Source organism: Condylostylus longicornis, unplaced genomic scaffold (assembly GCF_029603195.1).
Source record: "Condylostylus longicornis isolate FDR11 unplaced genomic scaffold, ASM2960319v2 ptg000081l, whole genome shotgun sequence".
Taxonomy (NCBI): domain Eukaryota; kingdom Metazoa; phylum Arthropoda; class Insecta; order Diptera; family Dolichopodidae; genus Condylostylus; species Condylostylus longicornis.
Window position 1 is genome coordinate 4177648 of NW_026578049.1, and position 27349 is coordinate 4204996.

The 27349-nt window shown below is 27.0% G+C and overlaps 3 protein-coding genes across 3 annotated transcripts in view; 1 reads left to right on the top strand and 2 right to left on the bottom strand.

Annotated features, from left to right (window-relative positions):
- Positions 1-16556, bottom strand: part of LOC129613192 (protein phosphatase PTC7 homolog) — a 39276-nt gene extending 22720 nt beyond the window's left edge. The window contains exon 1 of the mRNA XM_055527158.1: positions 16129-16556. Coding sequence (XP_055383133.1) covers positions 16129-16339 — 211 coding nt within the window. The 5' untranslated portion in view covers positions 16340-16556. The remainder of the gene's footprint in view (positions 1-16128) is intronic.
- A 1579-nt stretch (positions 16557-18135) lies between these two features.
- Positions 18136-23348, top strand: LOC129613125 (uncharacterized). The gene is made up of 6 exons (XM_055527069.1): positions 18136-18818; positions 19278-20351; positions 20416-20604; positions 20658-21725; positions 21780-22640; positions 22709-23348. The coding sequence occupies exons 1-6, from the start codon at positions 18227-18229 to the stop codon at positions 22978-22980; spliced, it is 4056 nt and encodes a 1351-aa protein (XP_055383044.1). The 5' UTR covers positions 18136-18226; the 3' UTR covers positions 22981-23348.
- A 1306-nt stretch (positions 23349-24654) lies between these two features.
- LOC129613169 (elongation factor Tu) lies at positions 24655-26539 on the bottom strand. The gene is made up of 3 exons (XM_055527128.1): positions 26221-26539; positions 25668-26159; positions 24655-25602 (listed from the first exon to the last, which is right to left on the bottom strand). Exons 1-3 carry the CDS (start codon positions 26399-26401, stop codon positions 24878-24880), a joined length of 1398 nt encoding a protein of 465 aa, XP_055383103.1. The 5' UTR covers positions 26402-26539; the 3' UTR covers positions 24655-24877.
- Positions 26540-27349: the final 810 nt, after the last annotated feature.

Here is a 27349-nt window from a genome sequence, read left to right on the forward strand (position 1 = left end):
TAAAAAATTTGCTGTTGGAGTTGTATGGCAGCCACCCGAACCGGTGCAGCTATCCCATTATAATTCTTAGAGCATATGTAGAATATAATTGGACACATGTATACAAAATTTTATATTTACAGCTTTATTAGTTTTTGAAATATTTAAAATAAACTCTTTGAGTTGTATGGCAGCTACCCGAACCCGTTGTCCGAATTAGTCCAATAACAATAGGGCTCGTCCTTGGCACAAAAGAAAAAACTTGTGAAAGTTTGGTGTCGATTGCATTATTCGTTTTTGAGTTATCGTGCGATCGGACGGACGGACGGACGGACGGACGGACGGACGGACGGACGGACGGACGGACGGACGGACGGACGGACGGACGGACGGACGGACGGACAGACGGACATGTCTAAATCGACGCAGAATTTTACGCTGAGCAAGAATATATATATATGTCCATACCGCAGATGACTCCTTCAAGTAGTTACAAACTCCATACCAAAGTTAATATACCCTTCACGAAGTGCAGGGTATAAAAATTAAGAAAAACAAAATTGCTTTTACAATAAAGTTGGGTCAAACCAATGGTTTGTATTGTAGCACTTTTCCCTTCATCAAGTGAAAATTCTGCTTTTAAATACAGTCTATTTGTACCTACCACACTATTAAAATTATTTTCATTCATATTTAACTATTTCTAGGATTGCATATATTTAGGATGATGCATTCATGCAGTCTTTGAAATTAAGCAAAAATTAATATAAAGAGGGGTTAACATAATGCTCGATTTTAAGGGTTAATTGTGTGAGTTAAGAAAAATAATTATATTTTTTAATGTCACGGAATTTACCGCTAACTTTTTATGTTTATAGAAATTTGAAAACGTTTGCGATTTTGGAAATATAAGGCGCCAAAAATTCAAATTTTACAAATTTCAAGAGGCGATAACTTGAGAGGGGGTGGAGATGGAAAAAAATTTTCTTCTAACAAAATGAACTATTTGTTAATGTCTATAAGCCCCTAAAATTTCAAGCTTCTACAGGCTGGGGTCTAGAAGAAAAACGAAATCAAAAATTTGGAAAAAAAAGACTTTAGATAACGGTAAATTTGAACGGCCATTTTGTTTTTCTAAAGTTTAACTATAGTATATCGCGCTAGGGGAAGCAAGCCGCTGTCTTTATGCGTTTGCAAAATTTTAAAAATGCTTATGGTTTCATTGCAACAAATAGTTAAAAAAGGCCATTTTTAGGGTTTCGGGGGGGGGTATAACTTCTAGAGGGGGGGAGATAGGTAAAAATTTTGTTCTACGGAAATAAGTTTCTAGTAAAGATCTATGTACATACAAAATTTCAGCTTTCTATCTTCAAGGGTGTAGAAGTTTTGTAAACAGACACACGGACAGACGGACGGACGGACGGACGGACGGACGGACGGACGGACGGACGGACGGACGGACGGACGGTCGGACGGACGGACGGACGGACGGACGGACGGACAGAGTGAAACTAATAAGCACTTTTTTTCAAAATTTTTTTGGAAAAGTGCTAAAAAACGGAATGCATATAAATGTTCAATATGTTTACATAATTTCTATACATATACATTTATTTATTAGAGAAATCAAGGTAAATATACTAATATAGAATGGTAGAAATTCTGATTGCCGTTCTGATTGAACTTCTATTCTTACATACGAATTTGCATTCATATTTCTTATATTTATGTAAGATTAAATAAAAATTATGAATTTTGTTTGAAATTTTTACAAAAATTAGTTTACATTTATTTTCAAATTCTATATACTTATTATTTGCAAATTTACTTTGAAAACGGCAAATATTTATTATATAAAATAAATGGAATCATACTTAAACTATAATTAAAATTCATAAGATTGTTAATAGCTGAAATCTCCTTATAAAATTAATATTCTACAGCTAGAGTATATCATCTATAATACAAGTATGAGTCTATTAACGAAAGGTTATTGTAGTATGACATATCTACATATATATTATAAATGAAAATTGACATGATTGTTATATGTCAAATTCTAAAAAATTTTGTAATTTTAAAAATAAATAAATAAGTATAAGAATATGAAATAGTTGAAAATTGAAACGTGAAAATATACGTTCCAATTGCTTATCAGTTAATCTTAAAAAAATTAATTAATTAACTTCTAGAAATTAGAAATATAAATTGCTGTTATTTAGAATTCTTATATGAATATGAAAAATGCATACCTGTTATATTTAAAAAAAAAAATCCATTCGTTTAAAAAAATAAATCAAAAATTTTATTTGAGTTTTTGTATGTGATTTTTTTTTCCTATTTTATTCCAATTCCCAAAAATTAATTTATGAAAAAAAAAAACTATCAAAAAAATATCACATAAATAATTTGAATTTAGATTTTAAGGTGAAAAACAAAAAAAAATGTTTATAAAATTCTATTGCCAAATTTGTAGGACTTAAATAAATTAAAAATAATTTAAGTTCCCATGGTGTTATTCCATAAATAAACTCTTTTATTTTTTTTCGATAATACTTATTATATATGTAATTGGGAAAACCCAATTTTAAATTAAAGAAAAAAATCTATTTTTATTTGTTTTATTAGAATAGTAAGTTTCAAACAACAATAGAAACAAATTTGAAGAATTTTAACTCTTACTTGCCTCTCTAACAAAAATCTGTTTTGCCAAACAAAATATAATTGAATTTCAAATTTCACAGTTTACAAAAGTGTAAGTTAATTTAGCATATCATAAAAAGAATGGCGTCATGTTCAAGAGCTACAAACTCAATTTGAAGCAAAAAAATTAAAATCCATACTAAAATTTTGAAATTTTAATTAAAGTTAAACGTAGAAGTTTAATGTTAATTATTTATTAATAGTATGCATTTTTATTTTTATAAGAAATACACGTATGCATATAGCATTACATACATATTAATTTTGCAAATTTTTTTCCCCTCAATATTTACTATTCACTTGACATGGAAAATTCCATATGTTCTAAAATATTCCAAAAATAATTTAAATTAATATTTTTAAAATATTTTTAAGAACAGATTACTGAGTACATACTTGTACTTACATTTTGTGTAAAAAAGAATTTTTAAAACATGTATGCATACAATAAGTTTATTATTATAATTATTCCCGATGAAATCACTAAGCTGTTTTTTGAAAATTTTAAAAGTATTTATGTATATAGCCTTCGGGTAGATTTTAAATACATTCATTTATTAACAAAAATTTTATATCAACATTGTTGTAAGTTGAATTTTGAAAATTTTACAGGAGATTGATTTTAAGTTTTTTTTTTTCATATTAATAATTACATTTGAAATTAAAAAACTATTATTAATTACCAATATAACAGTTGTTTATCTTTTATTATTAATTCTTATAAGAATAACTACATAATGGAAATTTCTTCATACCCCTGGAGAGCTCAGTTGGTAGAAAGTCCGCCTAGAAAGCGGTAGATCACGCGTTTCGAATTCAGAAAAAAATTTTCTAATTTTTCTGTGTTGACTCGTTCCTTTGATTATTTCATCCATCTGTTTTGCAGGTATATGAAGAAATTTCACAAGTTATTGTTAGAAAAAAACTAATAAAGAATACTAAAATTTAATTAAAGTCATCGATTTTCAATTACATATTTGATTTCCAAATTCAAAGAAGAATTCATTTTTTAATTGGATTAATTGTGGAGATGGAATGCTTTACAACAACAATGCTTGCATGTATTGAAATTAAACTATTTTCTCGTCTTGAATTCAAATATCAAAAAATGATTTCATCCTATTTTATAAATGGAATAATTTTAAGAATTATTAAAGGCATTTCATGTATGAAATTCATTTATAATTTTTTCTTTATTTCTTAATTTAGCTCCTATAATATTTGAAATAAGAATTGATTACTTATTTTATAAATGAATACAAATATATATATGTATGTATGTATATACATATGTACAAATATACGTATAAACAAAATTTTATTTTATATTATAACAGGTGGCATTTTCAATACCATTTGCTACCAATTAATAAAAGAAAGATCAAATAAACATAACAGATCATTTTCTAAGTAATTATATATACATATGTATGTATGTATGTTTATGAACATATATTTTATGTTGAAACATCAAAAGGTTAATGTCAAGGTCGTATATAATTGAAACTAACAATTTTATTTGTGTCGATGTTTATTTAATTTAAAAGCATAAAAATTTCATTCTTCAATGCCATTATAATTGTTTAAATTTTGAATTAAATGTAAAAGTATGGATGTATTCAGGTACGTAAATACTTTATAACATCGTATAGGTGCATACATACATATTTACATGCATATAAGCGAATAATGTTCACTCAAATTGAAATTATTTTGAAAAAAAAAAAATTTCACTTTGAAAATGAATTGTTAACGTTCACATAAAAATTATAAATTCAGCATAATATAAAAAATATTTTAAAAGTCAAACACCTTCAGAATAACAAATTGTTTGTGACGCCTGAATAACTGTTATCAATTATGTACTTATTGATAGCAGACTGTTTCCAAAATTGAAATATTTTTATTTTATTATTTAATTTTAAAGAAAAATTATTTTCCTTAATATTCTAACCTTGAACTTTTTGTAAAATTCAAAAAAAAAAAGTGTATAAGTAGCATTTTTTTAGGACGCGTACACAAAATTCACTTAAAAGGGAACAAGAGACAAAAAATTCAATATAAAACAAAATAAAAATCAGAATATTTTGACGCAATTTACATTTTAATTTAAATCATATTTAAATATTTCACATACACACATGTACATATGTACTTAATATACTCATATACACATATGTACTTTTGAGTATAAAATTAACTTACTAAAAATTTCCCAAAAAAAAAAGCAATACAACATAAACTAACTAAAAGAAACTTTTCAATGTTGTAAGGTGATGTGAATTTAATAAATACAAAAACATTGAATTTTTATAACAACAATAATGATAAAGATGAAATATAAAAAAACGACATAAAATACATAGAGAGGAGATAGAATCAATAGAAATATAAGAAGAGCGCGTCATAATGGTTCATAAAAGGCCACAATATTTATTTTACGTGATAATAATTAAAATAAAAAACAAAAAAAATAATAATAAAAATATGTGAAACATGAGATTTAATATAATATGTACATTTTTTTTCTTTTACACAATTTAAATTTATACACTGTCTACAGTACATTCGCAATAAAAGTGATAGCACTAAATGGCGAATCGGTTATTAAACATTAAAACGCACGATTATCAAAACGCAAAATGAAGCAAAATTTATGTTTCTTATATTAAAATGGGTAGATGATAAGGATGTGTCTAAAGAGCGTGAGTTGATCACACCATAAGAGAGCAACTTTTTAAGAATGATTATAATTTTATTCGGCCCCTTTTATTCCTGAAGGTCTTAATTTTATTCGGCCCCTTTTATTCCTAAAGGCCTTATTCTTATTCGACCCTTTTATTCCTGAAGGTCTTAATTTTATTCGGCCCCTTTTATTACTGAAGTTCTTGCTTCTACCTAAAGTTTTGCAATTCATAATTTTTGATATTTCAAAAATTATAACATATTATTTATTATTTATTATAAAATGACATCATTAATTTTCAGCACATTTTCATTTAAATCCCATAAAAGGAAAAATATTAAAAATTAAATCGCATTTCTGTCATAATTTAATGATGTAATGCTTGTTAATAAATCTAAATTTTAAAATGTAAATTAAATTTCTGTTAAACATTTAATAGTTTCATAAGTAAGAGATAATTAATAATTTTTTTTAAATAAATTTTGTCGTAAAAATAAAAAGTAAAATTAAATCACCTACACACGATAATACCATTTTAAGTATCTTAGTCGAAAATAATAATTAATATAAAAAAGACATTAAAAAAATTAAAAGCCATTTGAAATATTTTATTAAGATAAACATTAATATATAAAAATAATTTCTCATACAGGTAAGGTAATTAAAATTTTAAAAATAAATTTTTAAAATAAATTTTTTTTATATCGTAAAATAATTTTTTATATCGTAAATTAATTTTTTATATCGTAAATTATTTTATAATTTCCCACAAAAATTAGTAACACTGCGCCCCAAATGTTTAACTATAAGTTAATATCAAGTTAAGTACGTTTAAGGTACCAAAACATTGTTGTATATTAGTATGCGGTCGATAAAAATTAAAATTAAGGTTGATCTTTTATACTTAAAAAGTATCTCTTATACTCAGTTTACAGTATTCGATTTTGTTATTACTAATTAAACTATAATTCTAAAATTGTTAATAACTGTTAAGTAAAAGGAAATATTTCCATATACGATGTAGAAAATGAGCTTCATGACTAAAATTTCAACTACTTAAATGACACTCTGATATCACATGTTATACCAAATTTCATTTACATATAAGTATGTAAGAAAAAATAAATACATATATGTTTTGTGGTTCTGTATGTCTACACAATTGTAAATTTTTTTCTTATTTTAAAAATACCAGATGATACAACATCTTCCATGTTCATTTTCACTATATACGATTAAAATCTATTTAAAAACATGGTAGCTTAAATGTTTCCGATATAACAGAAATAAACAGGGAAAGCAAAATAAAATTATTGTATCCATTTTTTATACCCTGCACTTCGTGAAGGGTATATTAACTTTGGTATGGAGTTTGTAACTACTTGAAGGAGTCATCTGCGGTATGGACATATATATATATTCTTGCTCAGCGTAAAATTCTGCGTCGATTTAGACATGTCCGTCCGTCCGTCCGTCCGTCCGTCCGTCCGTCCGTCCGTCCGATCGCACGATAACTCAAAAACGAATAATGCAATCGACACCAAACTTTCACAAGTTTTTTCTTTTGTGCCAAGGACGAACCCTATTGTTATTGGACTAAGTCGGACAACGGGTTCGGGTAGCTGCCATATAACTCCAAGAGTTTATTTTAAATATTTCAAAAACTAATAAAGCTATAAATATAAAATTTTGTATACATGTGTCCAATTATATTCTACACATGCTCTAAAAATTATAATGGGATAGCTGCACCGGTTCGGGTGGCTGCCATACAACTCCAACAGCAAATTTTTTATATTCGGCAAAATAATAAAGTCAGATTCATGAAACTTGGCAGTCATGTGTCCAATTATAGGTCAAATATATTTCCGAAGTTTTGGAGGAATTGCTTGACAGGTTCTGGTACCTGCCATACAACTCCATAAGCTAATTTTAAATATTTGGAAAAATAATAAAGTTAGATTCATGAAACTTGGCAGTTGTGTGTCCGATTATTGATCAGATATATTTCCGAAGTTTTAGCGGAATTGCTTGACAGGTTCGGGTACTTGCCATACAACCCCAAAAGCTTATTTCAAATATTTGGAAAAATAATAAAGTCAAATTCATGAGACTTGGCAGTCGTGTGTCGAATTATGGGTCAGACATATTTCTTAAGTTTTGATGCGATTGCTTGACAGGTTCGAGTAGCTCCCATACAAGTCTAAAAGCTTATTCTTAATATTTGGAAAAATAATAAAGTCAGATTCATGAAACTTGACAGTCATGTATCCAATTATGGGTCAGACATATTTCTGAAGTTGTGGTGGAATTGCTTAACAGGTTCGAGTAGATCCCATACAAGTCTAAAAGCTTATTCTTAATATTTGGAAAAATAATAACGTCAGATTCATGAAACTTGGCAGTTGTGTGTCCGATTATAGATCAGATATATTTGTGAAGTTTTGATGAAATTGCTTGACAGGTTTAGGTACTTACCATACAACTCCAAAAGCTAATTTTAAATATTTTGAAAAATTATAAGGTCAGATTGATGAAACTTGGCAGTCGGATGTCCAATGATAGGTCAGACATGTCCGTGAAGTTTCTATAGAATGATCTCACAGGTTCGAGTAATTGCTACACAATAACGAAAGGTGCAGGGTATAATTCAATCGGTTTATACCGACTGAAACGTTTTTACTTGTTAAAAATTATTTTTGAATTCATATTGAACCTGTGAGTAAATAGTAAAATTCCGCCTATGTATAAAAAATACACGAACTTAATCAATTAAAAACGGTAGTAAATTTATAAGTATTACATTTTAACTGATATACGAAGTTAATAAAAAAAAAAGAAATAAATAAAAGAGAAATCATTGAAAAAGCTTTAAATTGGCATCATAACGTCAATAGTTCAGAGTAAAAAAAATACGCATAAATACATAAGTCTCACAAAAATTGCATGCAAATTAATAAATAATTTATAATGACCTCATTTTTTTTAGCAACATTCATTCCGTTAGGAGTGTTAATTTCCAACTTTTCTTTTAATTATCATATGCATAAAAACAGTAATGTGCATATGTACTTATTGCTTTACATCTAAATTTACAATTTTATATGAGATATAGTGTACACATTAAAAATATTAAAAAATAAATCTAAATAATAAATTAGTAGTAACAGTATAGCCTAAACACATAAGTATGTATATTAATTTTAACATCTTAAACTTCGGAGCTCGTTTTGGCATATCGAGATAACAAAAGTTAAAATACTTATAATATTCAAGACACAATCGACGAGTAGATATTAATTTTAATTTAGTGACATCTTGTGATAAAACAAATTTATACATTTGTTTCGAAAAAATCATTCAATATTAAAATAAAAAAAAATGTCATTGACACAATATTGACATTTTCGATAGCACTCCCCCATTTGAAACAAAGTAAACCCTTACATTTCAATTTCAATAATTAATTTATGTATATTATAGTTCAAGGACCGAGTTCCATTGCAATCGCTCTGTTGAGATTATGTAGATTTCTCAATATTTTATATCTCGATAATTTCACGCAGAGTCAAAGTGCCAGTAATGTCAATGAAAATATAAGATTTGTTGCAACAATATATTTGACACTTTCTGATTTTAAAACTTGAATGCTTTCTAATTTATAAATTAAAGCACAAACTGCGCTTTCCCAATGATTTACTAATTTTGTGTTAGCAATTTTTTTTTTATTTACATACATACATATCGTAAATATCGTAATCGGCGTCATAATGCGAAAGAAAGAATTAAAACCAAATTATATGAAGACAGAAATACTTTTTTGTACAGCGCCACAAAGACTTGTTCGATTTTCTTTATAAAGAAAACAAAAAACGAAAACTTAAATAAACATCACACTTTATGACACCATATTTACCAATGTAAGTGTTATCATTACAATTTTATTGGTAGTTATTGAACCATTGTAAATTTACAAAAATAAATCAAGCGTTAATAACTCAGAAAAGGAAAACCTATTATGAATATCCGATTTCATAAAACATTTACTTTTTATATGGACGATTATTAACAGAAAAGAAAGGAAACCTAAAGAAAATAATTTATAAGACACTGTCTACGGAGAAATTGAGAAAATAAATTGAAAACAAGTAAAAACGTTTCAGTCGGTATAAACCGATTGAATTATACCCTGCACTTTTCGTTATTGTGTAGCAATTACTTGAACCTCTGAAATCATTCTATAGAAACTTCTCGGACGTGTCTGACCTATAATTGGACATCCGACTGCCCAGTTTCATGAATCTGACCTTATAATTTTTCCAAATATTTAAAATTAACTTTTGGAGTTGTATGGTAAGTACCTGAAAATGTCAAGCAATTCTACTAAAACTTCACAAATATATCTGATCTATAATCGGACACACAACTGCCAAGTTTCATGAATCTGACTTTATTATTTTTCCAAATATTAAGAATAAGCTTTTGGAGTTGTATGGCAAGTACCCGAACCTGTCAAGCAATCGCACCAAAACTTTAGAAATATATGTGACCTATAATTGGACACACGACTGCCAAGTCTAATGAATTTGACTTCATTATTTTTCCAAATATTTAAAATAAGCTTTTAGACTTGTATGGGAGCTACTCGAACCTGTCGAGCAATTCCACCAAAACTTCAGAAATATATTTGAGCCATAATTGGACACATGACTGCCAAGTTTCATGAATCTGACTTTATTATTTTTCCAAATATTTAAAATTAGCTTCTGGAGTTGTATGGCAGGTACCCGAACCTGTCAAGCGATTCCTCTAAAACTTCAGAAATATATTTGATCTATAATTGGACACATGACTGCCAAGTTTCATGAATCTGACTTTATTATTTTTCCGAATATAAAAAATTTGCTGTTGGAGTTGTATGGCAGCCACCCGAACCGGTGCAGCTATCCCATTATAATTTTTAGAGCATATGTAGAATGTAATTGGACACATGTATACAAAATTTTATATTTATAGCTTTATTAGTTTTTGAAATATTTAAAATAAACTCTTGGAGTTGTATGGCAGCTACCCGAACCCGTTGTCCGACTTAGTCCAATAACAATAGGGTTCGTCCTTGACACAAAAGAAAAAACTTGTGAAAGTTTGGTGTCGATTGCATTATTCGTTTTTGAGTTATCGTGCGATCGGACGGACGGACGGACGGACGGACGGACGGACGGACGGACGGACGGACGGACGGACGGACGGACGGACGGACGGACGGACGGACGGACGGACGGACGGACGGACGGACGGACGGACGGACATGTCTAAATCGACGCAGAATTTTGTGCTGAGCAAGAATATATATATATGTCCATACCGCAGATGACTCCTTCAAGTAGTTACAAACTCCATACCAAAGTTAATATACCCTTCACGAAGTGCAGGGTATAAAAAAACAAACTCAGAATAATTCTTCCACTTTATTTTGTTTGAGGAAAAAAAAATATAAAATTTCCACTTTTTTTTTGAAATCTCAACAATACAACAATAATAATAAGTATGTGTAAGACAAAAAAGTAAATTTTAAATCTCAAGTCTGTTTAAGACAAAAATTTTTTGTGGTTTCAAAATATTTTACTTGGAAAAATTAGTCTATTCGCTCGCAGACATTTAAATTTCATATGAAATAAAAGCAGATATTGAATTTTAACTTCATTCACAAGTTTTCATTCAATTGTTTTTTATTTTCGAATGCTAAATTAGAAATTCGAATTTATTTCTTTTCGAAAGAAAATTATTTTTCAATATCCCCAAATTCAATAAGCCTAAAAAATAAGATTCATAAACTGAATCTATTTAGCAGAATATTCAATTGATTTATACTGAATTTTTATGGTTCCTTTGTAAATTTCTTTGGGTTATTTAGTTGACTATCGACTTTTTTATAAAAAAAAAAGAAACATGGAATAATAATGTATAAAGTTACATTTTCTTGGCTTACATAATATTATTTATTTTTAACTATTTATTTTGTTATATACGTACTTACATATTTTATAAAGTGTTTAGGCTCTATAAACAACTCATACTTGCATTTATATAGCAAGAAAACAAATATATCGTAACATTGGCATAAAAATACAAGATAAGAAATCAATAGAATATAAAAAACATTAATAATAAATAAAAATATTATACAAAACACACGGGGTTTCTATAATATGGCCCAATACTTTTAGTTCAATAAAGAATTACATTATTATAAGAAATCGGAAATATCTTAAGCAAATGTAGACAAATCAATGTTATTTATTTATACACATTCAAGTTTTAAAAAACAAAAAGATTGTAATGCTACTTTAAATTCATACGTAAAATTTTATTCTATAAAATATGGAGCAATTATTTTTTTGAATCGCAGCAGTTTACTTTCAGGTTGACCATCTTAAAGTAAATAGAAAAGAAAGCTCAAGAAATTCTGAATTTTTAATTTACAAATCAGCTAAAACTTATAAAAAATGTATTAATAATATATTAATATATAAAATTTAAATATTTAAATATAAATTATGGTAATTATTTAATTACCATAATTCTTAAATATTAATTTACTACATCTCATGATTGCATAATTTTTACCACCATCTTTCAATAAAGGAAGTTGATTTCTCAGAAAGATCAATTTTTATTCCTTTAATTTTTATATTCATTTCCCATATTAAAAGCTATAAAATGTGATAAAAAGAAAAATCGTGATAAATAAAAAATGTTCTTTTATAATCGTAATACTCTCTTAAAAAGTGCTTTATTATGTCATCAAATTATAAAATATTTATTTAAACAGGTCATTGACATTGACGAAAAGGTGCTTCAAAATTCTACAAAAATTTTAATTTTAAGAATATTTAATAATTTTGGGAGAAAAATTAAAATCAATATTTTTGCTTAAAACAAGTTAAACTTGTTAAAAAAAATTCTTAATATTAAAAATGAATAAAAGTTCTAATTTAAATTTCTTTCAAACATCTAAGAATAACAACCACTTAAATGAATATGTACATAAATTAATTTCCAATATATAGTTTTTACTTATGGTGGAAAGAGTACCTACCAGTTTATCAAAATTATTAAATTTTTATCGTTTATTTTTTAATTAATTTATAATTCGTCGCTTATATACAAAATAGCTTTTTCTTATTGGTTTTTGTCTCAATCGTTTATATTACGCGGTTTTTTTTATGCTTGCATTTTGAATTTTTTTTTTTTTAAAGTCAATTCTGTCTAGTCATTTTCGTTTTAAAAAATGATTAATTAATTACACGAAATATATGTATCTATCTAATATATATATTAATAAAATATATGTATGTATCTTCTTCGTTGCTAAATTCAATAATTTCTTAAGTATATTTTCATTTATTAACAAGAATAAAATAATATCTTAAAATTAAATTTAATTTTAATCTAAGTAATTTTAGCAGCAGTACGTTCATACCTATTTGGGTAGAAAATTTTAAAGTAAAATAATGCGATAATTAAAAATTTTTAAGTAAAAATTATCTGTCAAATCAAAATATAATTTTGAATTTTTAAAAGAACAAAAATTTGTATTAAAAGCGGCAAATTCTTGTATTTATTAAAAGAGGGGGTTAAATACCGAATTACAAAATGTGATTAATTTTTGCGCCAGTAAGAAGTACGAATTTACCAAAAAAACACACCTAATATTTGGTGGAATATTTCATACATGTATAAAAATATTAGTAAATATTTGTAACTTTTTCAACAATTAAATAAATTTAAAATCACGAAATTGAAAAATTCTATACTTAACAGTTTAAAATTTAAAATAAATAATTTTAGTAAATTTTCTTTTTTTCAATAATAATAATTTTTAGCATTTAATTTTACAAAATTTTTAAATAACAATCAACAGTAATTAGAATAACACTTAAAATTAAATAGAAGAGACAAATGTTTGCGCACTTACAAACACATAAGTATTGAAATTAAGATTTATCATCTGAACACTTTTATAAATATGTAGCCTACATACGTATACCTGATACTTATATTATATGGTACCTACAGATATGGATAATAACGTAATAAATTTGTATTAAACGTGACATTTTTAAATCGCACGAATATTAAAATAAATTAGATAAAACTATAAAGTTTCTTTAATTTTTTTAAATTTACATTTAATTAGGTAGGTACTTACAGTTAAAATCTAAAATTTATGTTTCCTTTACAGAGTCTTTTTTTAAATAATTATAAATATTTAATTCTAAATTTTCCATTGATTTATACGTTAAAATATTAACTTGCCTTTGCATTGCCACTATTACAAAAAAATTTGCCTACTTATTTCTGAGAAAATCAAATTCTTTAAAAATAGATTCATTTTTACTTAATTACAATGAGTTTGTCATTTTGAAAAAAAGTTGAAAGAGCACAAATCATAATTTGAATTTTAAAATTTTTTATTTTTTTTGAATAAAAAGAAAAATTAACACAATTATATTTCATAATTTTTGATACTCATGTAATGAATATATTCACATACCTAAAAAAAATTTTTAGTAAAATATGGAAAAAAAAGATTCTCAAAATTTATCAATTTCCTGCAATAGCAATAACGCAACCGTGAATTGTAATTCATCAGAAAATTATGAAAATTCATGCAGAGACCTGGTAATATTTGTAAATATTTTCGAAATAGCAGAAAAATATCAAAAAAATCTACAAATTAATCAAGAAACACAAAAATTATCAGAACATCAATCTTCATATATTCAAGAACCAATACAAATAAATAATAATAATGAAAATTCTATTCAAATTTCCATAGAAGAAATAGAAAATCCTGTACAAGCAAAATATATAAAATCTTATACATCTATTAATTCAATTGATTCAATCAATACATTTAATTTTATGCGTTCTATAAATTCTTTTACATGTCGTATTTGTCAAATATCTGAAGAAAATGGAGAACGTCTTATTTCACCATGTCGTTGTAAAGGTACTTTAGCTTTTGTACATAAAAAATGTCTTGAAAAATGGTTAAGTGTATCTGGCAAAGTATCATGTGAACTATGTAAATATAAATATAAAACTAAAACCATATTAAGGTATACATGTATTCAATCGATTCGAGTATGGTATCGTCATCAATATAATTTAGAACTTTTGCAAGCTGATTGTTTTGTTTGTTCACTATTAAGTATTATATCAATTAGTTTAATATGTATAGGATTAATTGGTTTAGAATATTTTTCAAATCGTCATCGTTTAGGTGTAACAAGATTATGGTTACAAATTGTTATCTCAATATTTTTATGTGTTATATTTTCAGTTTATTTTATAAATTTATTTGTAATTATTAAATCACAAATTATACCATGGTACCGATGGTGGAAATCAGCTCGTGTTGTTACTTTAGATAATTAAAAACAAACATAAAAATTTCAAGAATTGTATTAAAAGGGGAAAAAAAATATATACATATAAAAATAATTTGAAAAAGAATTACATTATAAAATTTTATTGAAATGAAGCCGCAATACTTACTCAAAATTAATATCACAGCTGATTTATGGGATATCCTAGCCAAAACAATAATTTAATGATTTAAAAAAATTAAATATTTGGTAAAAACAAACTATTTAACGTAATTTGTCAATTTTTTTAAATTATTTCTGACATTATGTATGTACCTACCCATATTTGCTCTCATTTAAACAATCTAGAGAGATTGAAATAGCTTTAAAAAAAATTTAAATTTTTAGAGGTTCTTCATAAATTAATTTTAACTTAAGAACGTATGTAACATATACATATTACCTATAAATACGTCTATATAACAGTTAATAAAAACAGTATATTAGAATTCTTACAACATAACATTCAAGTGAAATTTCATTTGAAATAGATTAGAAAATTAATATTACTGCAGATATTATAGGAATTGATTACGTATGTTGCAACAATTAGATAGAAACCAAACAAAATCGTAAGAAACGAAAAAAAATTATCCTGGAGGACTAATTTTCAAAATCTGCAAAAAAAGACGATAATAATCAACCTAAAAAATAGAGTGGTACTCCAAAAAAAGAAGAAAATTCTAGTTTTCATAATTTTCTCTTAAAAATTTTTATTGTCGCTGCATTTTTTGTTTGAGCGTCGTAATAATGACATGAGAAAACAAGTACCTTACAAATTTTTGAAGTTCTTAAAAAAATAACAACTGGAAAACAGTAACTCGTGCATAAAATCAAGTTATATATTTAAAGGTATATATATTTTATATAGGTTAAAATAGTATTTAAATAATATAACTAAGTACAAGGATATTATTAATTTTAAGTTAAAAGAATTAAATGCAATAAATTCTAAGATAATTTTTTCAATGCTACTACTAAATTTCTCCATTTTCTTTTTACTTAAAATATCGGTTCATTACTTAACATTAAAAAGGATTAATTTTATTTAGTGTGCACCTGTTTAAGTTTTTAATTCTCGTTTCTTTACTAAATTAGTAAGCTCAAACATTCCTTAATTTTTTCTCTTTTTTCAGTATATAAACATACATACATAATATATATATATAATGTACATATACGCTAATGATAACTCTATTACATCCTTTTGTAATCTTACCCAAATTAATTAAGAAACTGCTGTTTGGGTATTAAGATAAGTACTTATGTATGAATGAACCTACTGTCTTTGATAAAATTTTATTTAATATTAATATTACAACTTACCTATAACATCTGCATCTTTTGTAGATGTCTTAAACCATGAATCTTCACCATATTTGCCTAATTTATATTTAGATTGTAAAAAATCTTTTGGGAATCCACATACGACCGAAATAAAATGTGGTTTCGGCTTGCTATTTGGTTCGACAAGGGTTGAAAAACCACTGCGCAATGCCCTTGTTAATAATCGGGTGGTCCAACTTAAAGATTGCATTATATTTTTAACAAATTACAAAAGTGTATTAAAATATTTTTAAATGTTTGTAAAATAATTTTGATAGAATTCCTGTAAAATCGATTAAATTTTTGAGTCGAAAGAGGAATTTAGATTTTTTTTTTACGTCAAAATCACGAGAAAACTCATTTTTTTCGTTTTTTTCCTTTTTTTTTTTTATATTACGAAACGATCACATGCGGAACACAAGGTTTTTAAAAAAATTACACCAACAAATATTGATTTTTTTCAGTATTAACACAATCATATATATATATTTTTTTTCAAATAATTTTGCTTTAGATCAAAAATTATAATAAAATGTAATCCTCCATTAATAAGAAATAAAAAAAAATTAAAATGTCACTACGACGTTCTTTACCTTTGACATTCCTCTTTCGAATGTTGTTTCTTCTTTGAAAATATTGAAATGGAATCTTTGGAATAAAAAGTATTTTGAAATTTCCTATTAGATTGATTTTTGAAATTTGAAACAAATTTAGAATGAGATGGCTATAATAATGGTAATTTGATTTAAGTTTGAGTTTTCGAATATTGTACCAGCTGTTTGTGATTCTAATTTTTCTGTTGTTTTCATTTGTTTCGCGTTTCAAATTCAAAACAAAATTTCGATGAATTTTGTTGCGACTACCTTCTACGACTTGACTTCAATTTGCTTCCAGTTTTGGATATATTTTCTATATTTGTAGAATGTTAATAATTATGAAATAAATACAGAAAATAAAAAGATTATTTAATACTGAATATTAAATATTATATGAAAAAAGCAAACTTTGTGTTAGTGGTGATGCAGTTCTGAAAAATAAAATTTGCAATAAATTTCCAAGTAGAATCCTCTAAAATCTACATAGTACCTAATACATTTTACATTTTAGCTGGATAAATAATTTTAAAGTATTCGAGACATGAAAAATAAGTTTATTTTTTCGAATCACTAAATTGTACCACGTTATTTGCGTTACAATTACGTGTTCTCATCAGTAGTGAGTAGAGTACATAACCTCGAATAAATACGAAGATGATCTATGCAGTTACATTATTTTTCCGGTAGATTTCTGAATTACTCTATATAGATTTCTGAATTGCAATATGCTTTCGTATTTCTAAGTTAGAACTCAAATAACTTAGACAACAGAAAGACGCGGCTGCAAAAACTACAAATTTAACATTAGATTAAAAAAAGCTTTTAGTTATGAAAGTTCAAAAATTATCATATGTTTTTTTAATGTTGCAAAAATGGAACCACAAAATTAAATATTTTATTATTTCCAGTTCAATGAAATATAAATTTAAATATTTTATTAAAAACATAATTTAAAAGAAAATTATTCTAATAAATCGTGTAAATCCTACATTATTTTTCTTTTAAGTACAAAATAGTTTCAGCGCCAGTAAAATCAAAACTGAGCTGTTGCGCGCAAAATCCTGACATACAGTTGTGTGATCAAAACAAACTGCAATAATAGCACCGCGTTATCGTAAAAGTTTTTTTGACAGCACGTGCAGTTCTTTATTGTCGAACATAGGGCATTTTCAGTACTGGGTTAAAACGCAGTATGTCAACCATTGGAGTAGAACTTCAGAATTATTGAGAACAGCAACACTGAAATAAGTTGTAACTTTAATAAAAAAACCAAAATGAGAACTAAACTTAAAATTTGAATAACAATAGGAAATTTGTTCCGTTTCGAAAAATTTGAAACAAAATTGAAATATCAAATAATTAAATGGAAAAGGGAACTTTCTTGTCATTTGTCAACAACTGATACATTTTTCATTATAAAGAAAATAATAATAAATTAAATTTAATATTTCTAAAATTTTTTTAAAGAAAAATTATTTAAATATATTAGTTTTTGTAATATTATGGATAATGAATCTTCCTATAATTGTAGTTTTTTGTTCAGTAGTTTAGTAGACGATCACGATCCAGATTCTCAGGATAATACATATAATAAATCAGAAGCTAACAGCAATAGTAATAGCAATAGCTTAAATAATACATCCATTAACCCAGAGTCAAAAGCCCGTAAAAGACCACGAAATAATAATGATGGACATTCCGAAGGATTTAATCCAAAAAAATTTTTCCATACAGAACCAAAATATAATAAAGATGATGATTTTTATATATCACCGGCCGCCTTAAATGCAAATACTACACTTGAGGATGTTTTAATCACGAAAACAAATATATTTAATCAACCACCTGCAATAACTGAAATTAATGAACAATGTGAAATTTTTACAAATGATAGGGGCACAGTTAAATTATGCATCGACGGCTGTTTATATATAAAAAACATGAAGAGTGGTAGTACATGCTATTGGCAGTGTGTTCAAAAAAATTTACGAAATTGCCATGGATGTGCAGTTACTTATGCTGTTGGTGAAAAACATTATTTGAAACGTATTAGACGTGAACATACTCATGATCCTGTAGCTCTAAATACTAGAGGTAAAATTTTTTGTTTGCTTGCTTTATTTAGATCAAAGTAATTTTTTGTTTTGTAAATTAATTTTATGATCTTAAAAATTAAATACAACTCTACCTGAATTACCTTTAAAATAAAGAAGTATTTAGATATTTAGAAGTTTGAAATACATATATGTATTTCAAACAATATAAAAACAAGTTTATTTTAGGGCAAATAAATAGTAAATTTTTGTAATAGAAATATTATTTCAACAAAATAATTTTTTGTTTGTATATATTCCATTACATACAACTTACGAGTAGATGGCTACGAGCCAAGAAAATAATTCGATAAGTGAAAATTTTTTTTCCCCAATTTTATGTTTGTTAAAGTTAGGAAAATTTGAAATAACTGCTATGGCTTTGCATAATTTGAACTATATTTCCTTTTACATAAACTTATTGTAAATACTATAATAAAATTACAACATTTTTTTAAAGGATTTTCCCAAGTTTATCAAATGCAAATGAAAAACTTAAAAGAAAATTTAAGTGATTGTAGATTTACAAAAAATCGTTGGGGTAATCCAAAACTGGTTCTAGATGGTTATTTTTATGTTCGTCATAATAATGCTGGTGAATCGTTTTATTGGAAATGCGAACAAAGAGGACAATGCGAAGCCTGTGTTGTAACCCACAAAAATTTAGATGGAACGCATAAACTGGGACGTATCATAAAAGAACATACACATCAACCAAAAAATGAGAATGATATAAAAGAGTTAAGACTGTCTTATATACCTAAATTTTCTCAAAGTCATTTAGATCAAATAAACAAATCTGTCGACGGAGGAGAAAACAAATCAGACATTCCACATAAAAAAATTAATAAAACAAAAATTGGTCAAACAACAATCAAGCCTGTAGGTGGAGCAAAAGGAGTTGATGAGGGGGATTCTTCTTCTTCCATGTCATTGTACTCTTCTAATATGCCCAAATTATTAACATTAAAATCGTCCTGTGATCAAAATGACGAACAAATAGATTCTGACAACAGTCAGACAACATCACAATTTACAAAAAAGACCGAAAAAACTTTCAGTCGACAGAGCTCTATCACATCGATATCACAAAGTTCTGCAAAATCATCAATGACAGCTAACGACACGAATAATTTTACTGCAATCAAAACTAAAAAGAAAAGAAGAGCAAAATTGGAATTCAAAAAAATTGAATTTGGAGAAAAATGTGAATTTGTTTTTTTAATCGATGGTATATATAAAATGCTTTTAAATGGCTTCGCATATGAATTGGCAAAAGGTAGTGATGGAAAAAGTGCTGCCGTATGGAGATGTTCTGGACATAGTCGAATATTTGTTGAATGTAACGCTATAGCTGAAACTATTGTATGTGAAGGGGATCATTATTTAAAAGCAACAAAAGGACACCATAGTCATCCTCCCTGTGATGAAGATGTTGATGATAATGATGATGATGAAGATCTTGAAGCTGACTACAACGAACAAGAAGACAATTTCGACGAAGAAGATTATTCAATTGACCACGACTCGCCAGGTAGGGCAAATAATGATAAAATAACTAGCTTTAATCATTAAAATAACAATTCGATTTTTTTAAGACAATTTTGAACAAGAAGAAAACTTTAACTCCAGCACACAAATGTTTAGTGGTGCAGATGATGGAAAATGCGAGTTTATAATAACAAAAAGAGGTCTTCCGAAACTTACGAGAGAGGGTTACTATTATGTTCGGAATTCTGTAAATAAAAATCGCTCAGAAATAACTTATTGGAAATGCGAATTAAAAGGTTTTTTTATGTTACTATACGTCGTATATATTAACAAATTGTTCGAATTTTAGGCAAATGTACCGGAACATTGGTCACTTGCACGCAATCTGATGGATATTACGTGAAATCATCAAAAGGGCACAATCATCTGCCAGATCCACACAAATACACTGAACCCAGATTTGATAAACCAGATCAGGTTATTCAATATTTTACTGAAGCGGATTCTCAAAATAATGAAGATAGTTCTGATGAAATGTTGATCACTCCAGAAAATGAATCGAAATTCAAAATTTCTAATAATAAAAATGCAATTGCTCAAGATCCATTAGCAGAAGATCCGGAACAAAATGCTATTGTTAGTGTTAAGACTACAGCCAGATCCACAGATATTAAACTAGATTTGATAACCACAGCGCGCGGAATGCCAAAAATAGCTCGAAATGGATATTACTACTGTAAAAGTTCTGTTAACAAAAATCGTCAGGAAATTACGTATTGGAAATGTGAACTTAAAGGCCAATGTAAAGGTTTTCTTATATCTATTACAAAAAGTGATGGCTACTACTTTAAATCGGAACGCACACATTCTCATCCACCAGACCCAGATAAATATAGATCAATGCGCAAAAGTTCATTTGAAGAATTAAACAATTCATTCGGAACCTCTTTCGTCCCAAAAATAAATTCAGTTAAACGAGAGAATTATGGTGAAAAATCCAATGTAATTTCTAAGCAAATGTTTAATCCCAGCATGGCAAAAAGTGCAAGTAGTTCTGCAAATTCTGGAAATTCTCATAACAGAATGAATCCATATCAGCAAATACATCGTTTTAAGGAGGAAATGTATCCAGAAGAAGTGAATAGTCGAAGTTTTGAAAATTTCTCTAACAATGATTTTGATAACAGAAAAGTGAATCGAAATGGACAAGAAGAATTGCCACTAATTCCTGAAGATGGAGATCCAAATATGACATATGAATGTGAATTTATAATATCGTGCCAAGGAAATCCAAAACTTTGCTTAAACGGTTATATGTACACAAAAAATCGTGACAAAAACACAAACTTTTATTGGAATTGCGAAATTAAAAAATCCCGTCATTGTATGGGATATTGTGTTACAGAAGTCAGAAACGGTAGCTTTAATTTTTATGTTTTTTACTTTTTTTTTTTATTTTTTTTACTTTTAGGAAAACATATTGTTAAGAAAATTCGTGCTCATAATCACGAAGCCGATTTGCGACGTGAAATGCTATCTAAAAAGTTGAGTAATATCCTCCAAAAGGTCTACGCAAAGCCATTATGGAACCCACGTAAAATAATCGATTATGAATTGTCAAAATTACCAGAAGATATAAGACGTCAATTACCTAAGGCATATTCGATTCAACGTATGGTTAAGCGCAAAGTACAAGAAAAAGTATCAACTGTACGTCAAAGTTTATTAAATGGTGAATATGCACCAATTCCAAATATGGAACCATCAACGTCTAAACAACCACAATCACAACAACATAATAGAAATATAAGAACTTCAGTTCAAACACAACAACGGCATCCTCAATATAGAAATCCATACTCGGGCCGTTTCGAATCTGCACCTCAAGTATATAATGATGAATATAATTTTAATAATTTATACAACTCGAATAATAGATCAAATTCATCAAATAATTATTATCAACGTGATATGGAAAAAAATGATGTACATGAAGAATATGATCAACACGGTGGTTATAATGATAATCAAATGGACATGGGTTATAATGATCCAAGTGGTTTTCGATCATCAAGTAATTTCAATGAAGATCATGAACATTTTGGAAATGATGATGTCTATAATTGTGAAATTAAAAATGAACCCATTGATGACTACGGATATCAGAATTATGAAGGGGAATTTGATGAACAAATGGATTTATCTTATGATAATAATACTGGGTATCACGAAAGTATGGATGCAGCTGATTCATGGAATGATGGTAGTGCCTTTGATAATTCGTATATAAACGATGAGGCTTATGATGATAATTATGAAAATTATGATGACGGTAATTTTAATGATGATTAATATTTATGATCCAAAAAAGATTTTATTAAAAATTTTTTCCCTATTTAGGAAATCGCCCAACAACTACAGCAACAGCAACATCTTATAATTCAAATGCCGAAAGTTCAAATAGTTCAGAAAGTAGTACACATTCTAAAAACTCGGAAGAATATCATAGCAAACAAGAAAATGAACAAGAAGAAGAGGAACAAAAGAAAGAATCATTGAATTCACAAAGTGAGACACAAAATTCAACCACAAACTCTACAAATCCAGTTGTTTATAAAAAAAATCAAATAGCTAAAAAGCGTATTAGAGCACCAGATATAATTAATAATTAAATACTACTAAAAATAATATATAAATGAAAAACAAAATTAACAATCACGCATCTCTCTGACATAAAATAATAAGAAAGTTAATTAAGATTATTTAGTTTAGCATAACAATAATAATTATAACACAAAAACAAAAAAAAAAACAGAACAAAAAAAGCATAATATGTATTTAAAGATAACCACTTTAAATACATAAATAATATTAAACATATAGATTGACTCAATCCAATGTAGTTGTCGGGGGAGGGTAATTTTCCTAAAATAAAGGAAAAGTAGTAAAAAAACCTTATTTATAATTTGTATTTATGTCAGGAAATCAACAATAAATATACTAAATAAATTTCAGATATTTGGATTAATATGAACATCAATGCTATCCTTTTTTTTTATAATTTTTATTTTTAGAACAACCTTATAAAGTATTATTTATAATTTTACACAGAAATTCGTACATTATTATACACACATTTTATTACACAATTAATATTTATTAGAGAATAATTTAGTTTTTTATAATCAAATCATTTGAATATATCATTAAAATGTATTGAAAATTTTTATTTCATATTATTATATAATTGAAAAAATTAAGAAAAAAATTACATTATATTATATACATATTTACATAGCAAAAAGTGAAATTATATATCGATATTAAAATATTAACATTTCATTTTAGCTGTACATCATAATTATTATTTTAATGCTTTTATTGCAAAAGATATTTTTAATTTTTATTAATAAACGTAATAGTTAAAAATCTTTAGTATGTCCTTTTTTTACTGCAAATTCAAGTTCACATGAATTAAAAATATTATAATCAATACTAGAAAATTGGAATTTCGTTTTTACATGATGGTCCTAACTAGTTTCTGATTAGGTAAACGAGGTATAGTTTTTCTAATGGAAGATTTTATAAACAAATAAAACAATGCAACATTTAAGCCATATAAATCATATAAACAAATTAATATAATAAGGATGAATTCCAAAAAAAAATAACTTTTTATGATTCAATGTTACGATTCAACAAAATTCGATCTTAAACCTAATCCTCTGATCTCAACATACACACATATACTTATATATGTTTTGCACTTTTTTTAAGAACAGTGAACTTTTCCTGAAAACTTTTGCGTATCTGACATTTTTGTTTATTTGGTGGGACGAAATTTTGGAAGTATCACATACGTATTCGTATAATGTATCTTTCAAATGTGAAGAATGCTTTTCGTATCATGTTCATATCTTATTTTTTCCAGAAAGTATAGAAAATTCAGTTAACTTTCAATCATTTTATTGAGGAAACGAGTTTATATTTTCTAAAATAAGATGAAAAATATAATTGAAAAATGGGTAATCTTATTTGACAAGTAACATATTGAAATGAAATTAAAATTCTGATTTGGAAGAGGATTGAAAAAGTGAGACATAGAATGATGCTTTTAAGTTAATAGTTAGACTTCATTCATGTTCACTAATTTTAGTTAGTTTATATGATAATAGAAATACTTTCGGGTCCAATAAACTGGTAATTTATAAATTATTTCTTAAATTCCGATTATTTAAAACGAAAAAAATTCACATTATGCTTTTCCAAAATTTTTCTTTGTAAATTAATTTTCGTTTCAAACTTTCTCTATAAAAAATCTATAAATCAAAAATCTATAAACCAACTTTTTAACTAAAATGGTTTTTCAACTAAAAACAGAATTTATTTTCTTAAATAATTTTTATTTCTTACAAATATCAAACCTATCTATGGTTTTGTTGTTTTTAAATATTATGGATTCCTTCATTATTGTATATAACACTCTAACAATTCCAATTGTAAATTGATTGAAATCTTATAAAAGCAATTTCGGGAGGAAAAAATATTCTGTCTATATGTATTTGAAATTTAATTTTTTCCCCCAGCCTTTTTCTTTTCACGAGCTTTCTTTCCTTCGGTTAATTCGTTTCTTTCGCTTTCGTTCAATTGAGGCAAAATTTTGGTTACGACACCAGTCCCCAAAGTTAAATTACCGTCTCTTAACGTAAATCTTTGTCCCATTTCCAAAACCATTGGTCTAATTAGTTTTAATATTAGTTTTGTATCTTCCCCTGGCATAACCATATCTTTTCCCGGAATATTAACTTGGCTTGCACAATCCCAAGTTCGGGAAAACATTTGTAATTGAATAAAGTTCATGAATGCCTTGTGACGACCTCCCTCTTCTTTACTTAAAATATAAACTTGAGCTTCAACTTGATCATGAGCTTTAATTGATCCTGGTTTACACATAACCATCCCTCTCTTGATATCGTCACGCTTAACACCCCGAACTAATGCTCCGAGTTGATCACCAGCTTGAGCTTCTTCCAAGATTTGATGGAACATTTCAACTCCTGTTACTGTTGATTTTAATACTTTGTTATAGCCAACAAATTCACAATCCATGCCTTTTTTAACTACTCCTCTTTCTAAACGACCTGTTACAACTGTACCACGTCCAGGTATACTGTAAACATTTTCGACTGGCAATAAAAATGGTTTATCTAATTCTCGAATAGGTGTTGGGATATGTTTATCAACTTCATCTAATAGCTTCAAAATAGCATCTGCCCCAATTTCTTGATTTTTACCTATTATAAACACAGAAAAATGTTTAAGTCCTTAAAAATTTTTACCTATATGGCTTTTAAATTACCTTCAAGGGCACACAAAGCAGATCCCTTAATTATTGGAATATTATCACCATCATAGCCCATTTCAGATAACAATTCACGTATTTCGATTTCAACTAAATCTACCATTTCTTGGTCTGCTGCATCGACTTTATTGATAAAAACAATTATATGATTAATTCCAATTTGCTTAGCTAATAGTAAATGTTCTCTTGTTTGAGGCATAGCACCATCTGTTGCTGCAACGACTAGGATAGCTCCATCCATCTGCGCTGTCCCAGTTATCATGTTTTTTATGTAATCCGCATGTCCAGGGCAATCAGTATGTCCATAATGCCTTTTCTCTGTTTGATATTCTACGTGAGCGACATTAATTGTTATACCTCGAGCTTTTTCTTCCGGTGCATTGTCAATTTCACTATATTTTTTACTCTCTGCTAGTTTCTTGTCAGCTAAAACTTTGGTTATGGCTGCAGTCAGCGTAGTTTTTCCATGATCCACATGGCCGATGGTACCTTAAACAAAAATTTTGTTTCAATGTTTTTTAATTCCTTCAAATCATGTAACTAATCATACCAACATTTACATGTTCTTTTGTCCTTTCAAAAACTTTTTTTTCAGTTGCATAGTCTCTATATAAACCCCAACGTTGAGGTTCGACTTGTGAATACCTTAATATGGCATAATTACTTCGCACAAGTGCTGATCGTATTACATTACTAGGCACTGTACGGAAAATTGCCGCACATAAAGACATTATATTTTTTGATTATTTCTTGATAAAGACTGTGAAAACACTTATGAAATTTTTAAAAAATTATTTCAACAAAAGTTTGGTTAATTTAAAGTTAAATCATAACTTTTAATACAACCAGAGCCGAAATGAGAAAAGAGAAAATTTTTTGACATTTACTGTCAAAAACCATATTACATATTAAAGGCAATTCGTTTTATGAAAAATGAATATATGTATGTATGTCTCACGGCTGACAGAAATTTCTGTACCGCAAAAAATATTGCTGTCATCCGTAATATGTACGCAGTACATTATGTACCTCGGTTAAAGACTCATAAGCAGTGTTGTTACTTTTACTACAATTGTACTTTTTTACTACATGCTGGTATTCTATACTACTGTAATAGAATATGTCATTAGTATTCGAAAATAGAAATGTCAATAGAATTGTTGTTATTACAAAAGCCACTTGCACAACAAAAAATTTAAATTTAGTTCTTTTTATTAACTTATTAAATTTAGAGCCAGTTTAGGGTAACGTTTTAATTACCACAAAAAAAACGTCTAACATTGAAATTTCATATTACTAAAAGATAGCGTCGAAATTAATTTTTAACAATATTAATGAAAACTCGCGGTTGTCATTTTTAATATGCAGTATAAACGCGAAATTTTGAAAGCGGGTATATTAAAGATCTATGTTTATTGAAAATTGTTTTGATTATAATTCCATGAAATCACAAAAAACATTGAAAATTATTCTCCAAAAGAATTTTATATAGTTAAACTTTTACTTCGTGTTTTTGCCGTACTACTTTTTTTTGATGCTACTGAAAAACTGGTTGAAAATAAAACTACATATGTCTGTTTTTGTCTGGCATAAGAAAGTTTTTAAAACTTTATAAAACTTGAAACAAAAAGTTTTTAAAAATAAAAAATTAGTTTTACGTAATGAAATAAAGTTAAAAA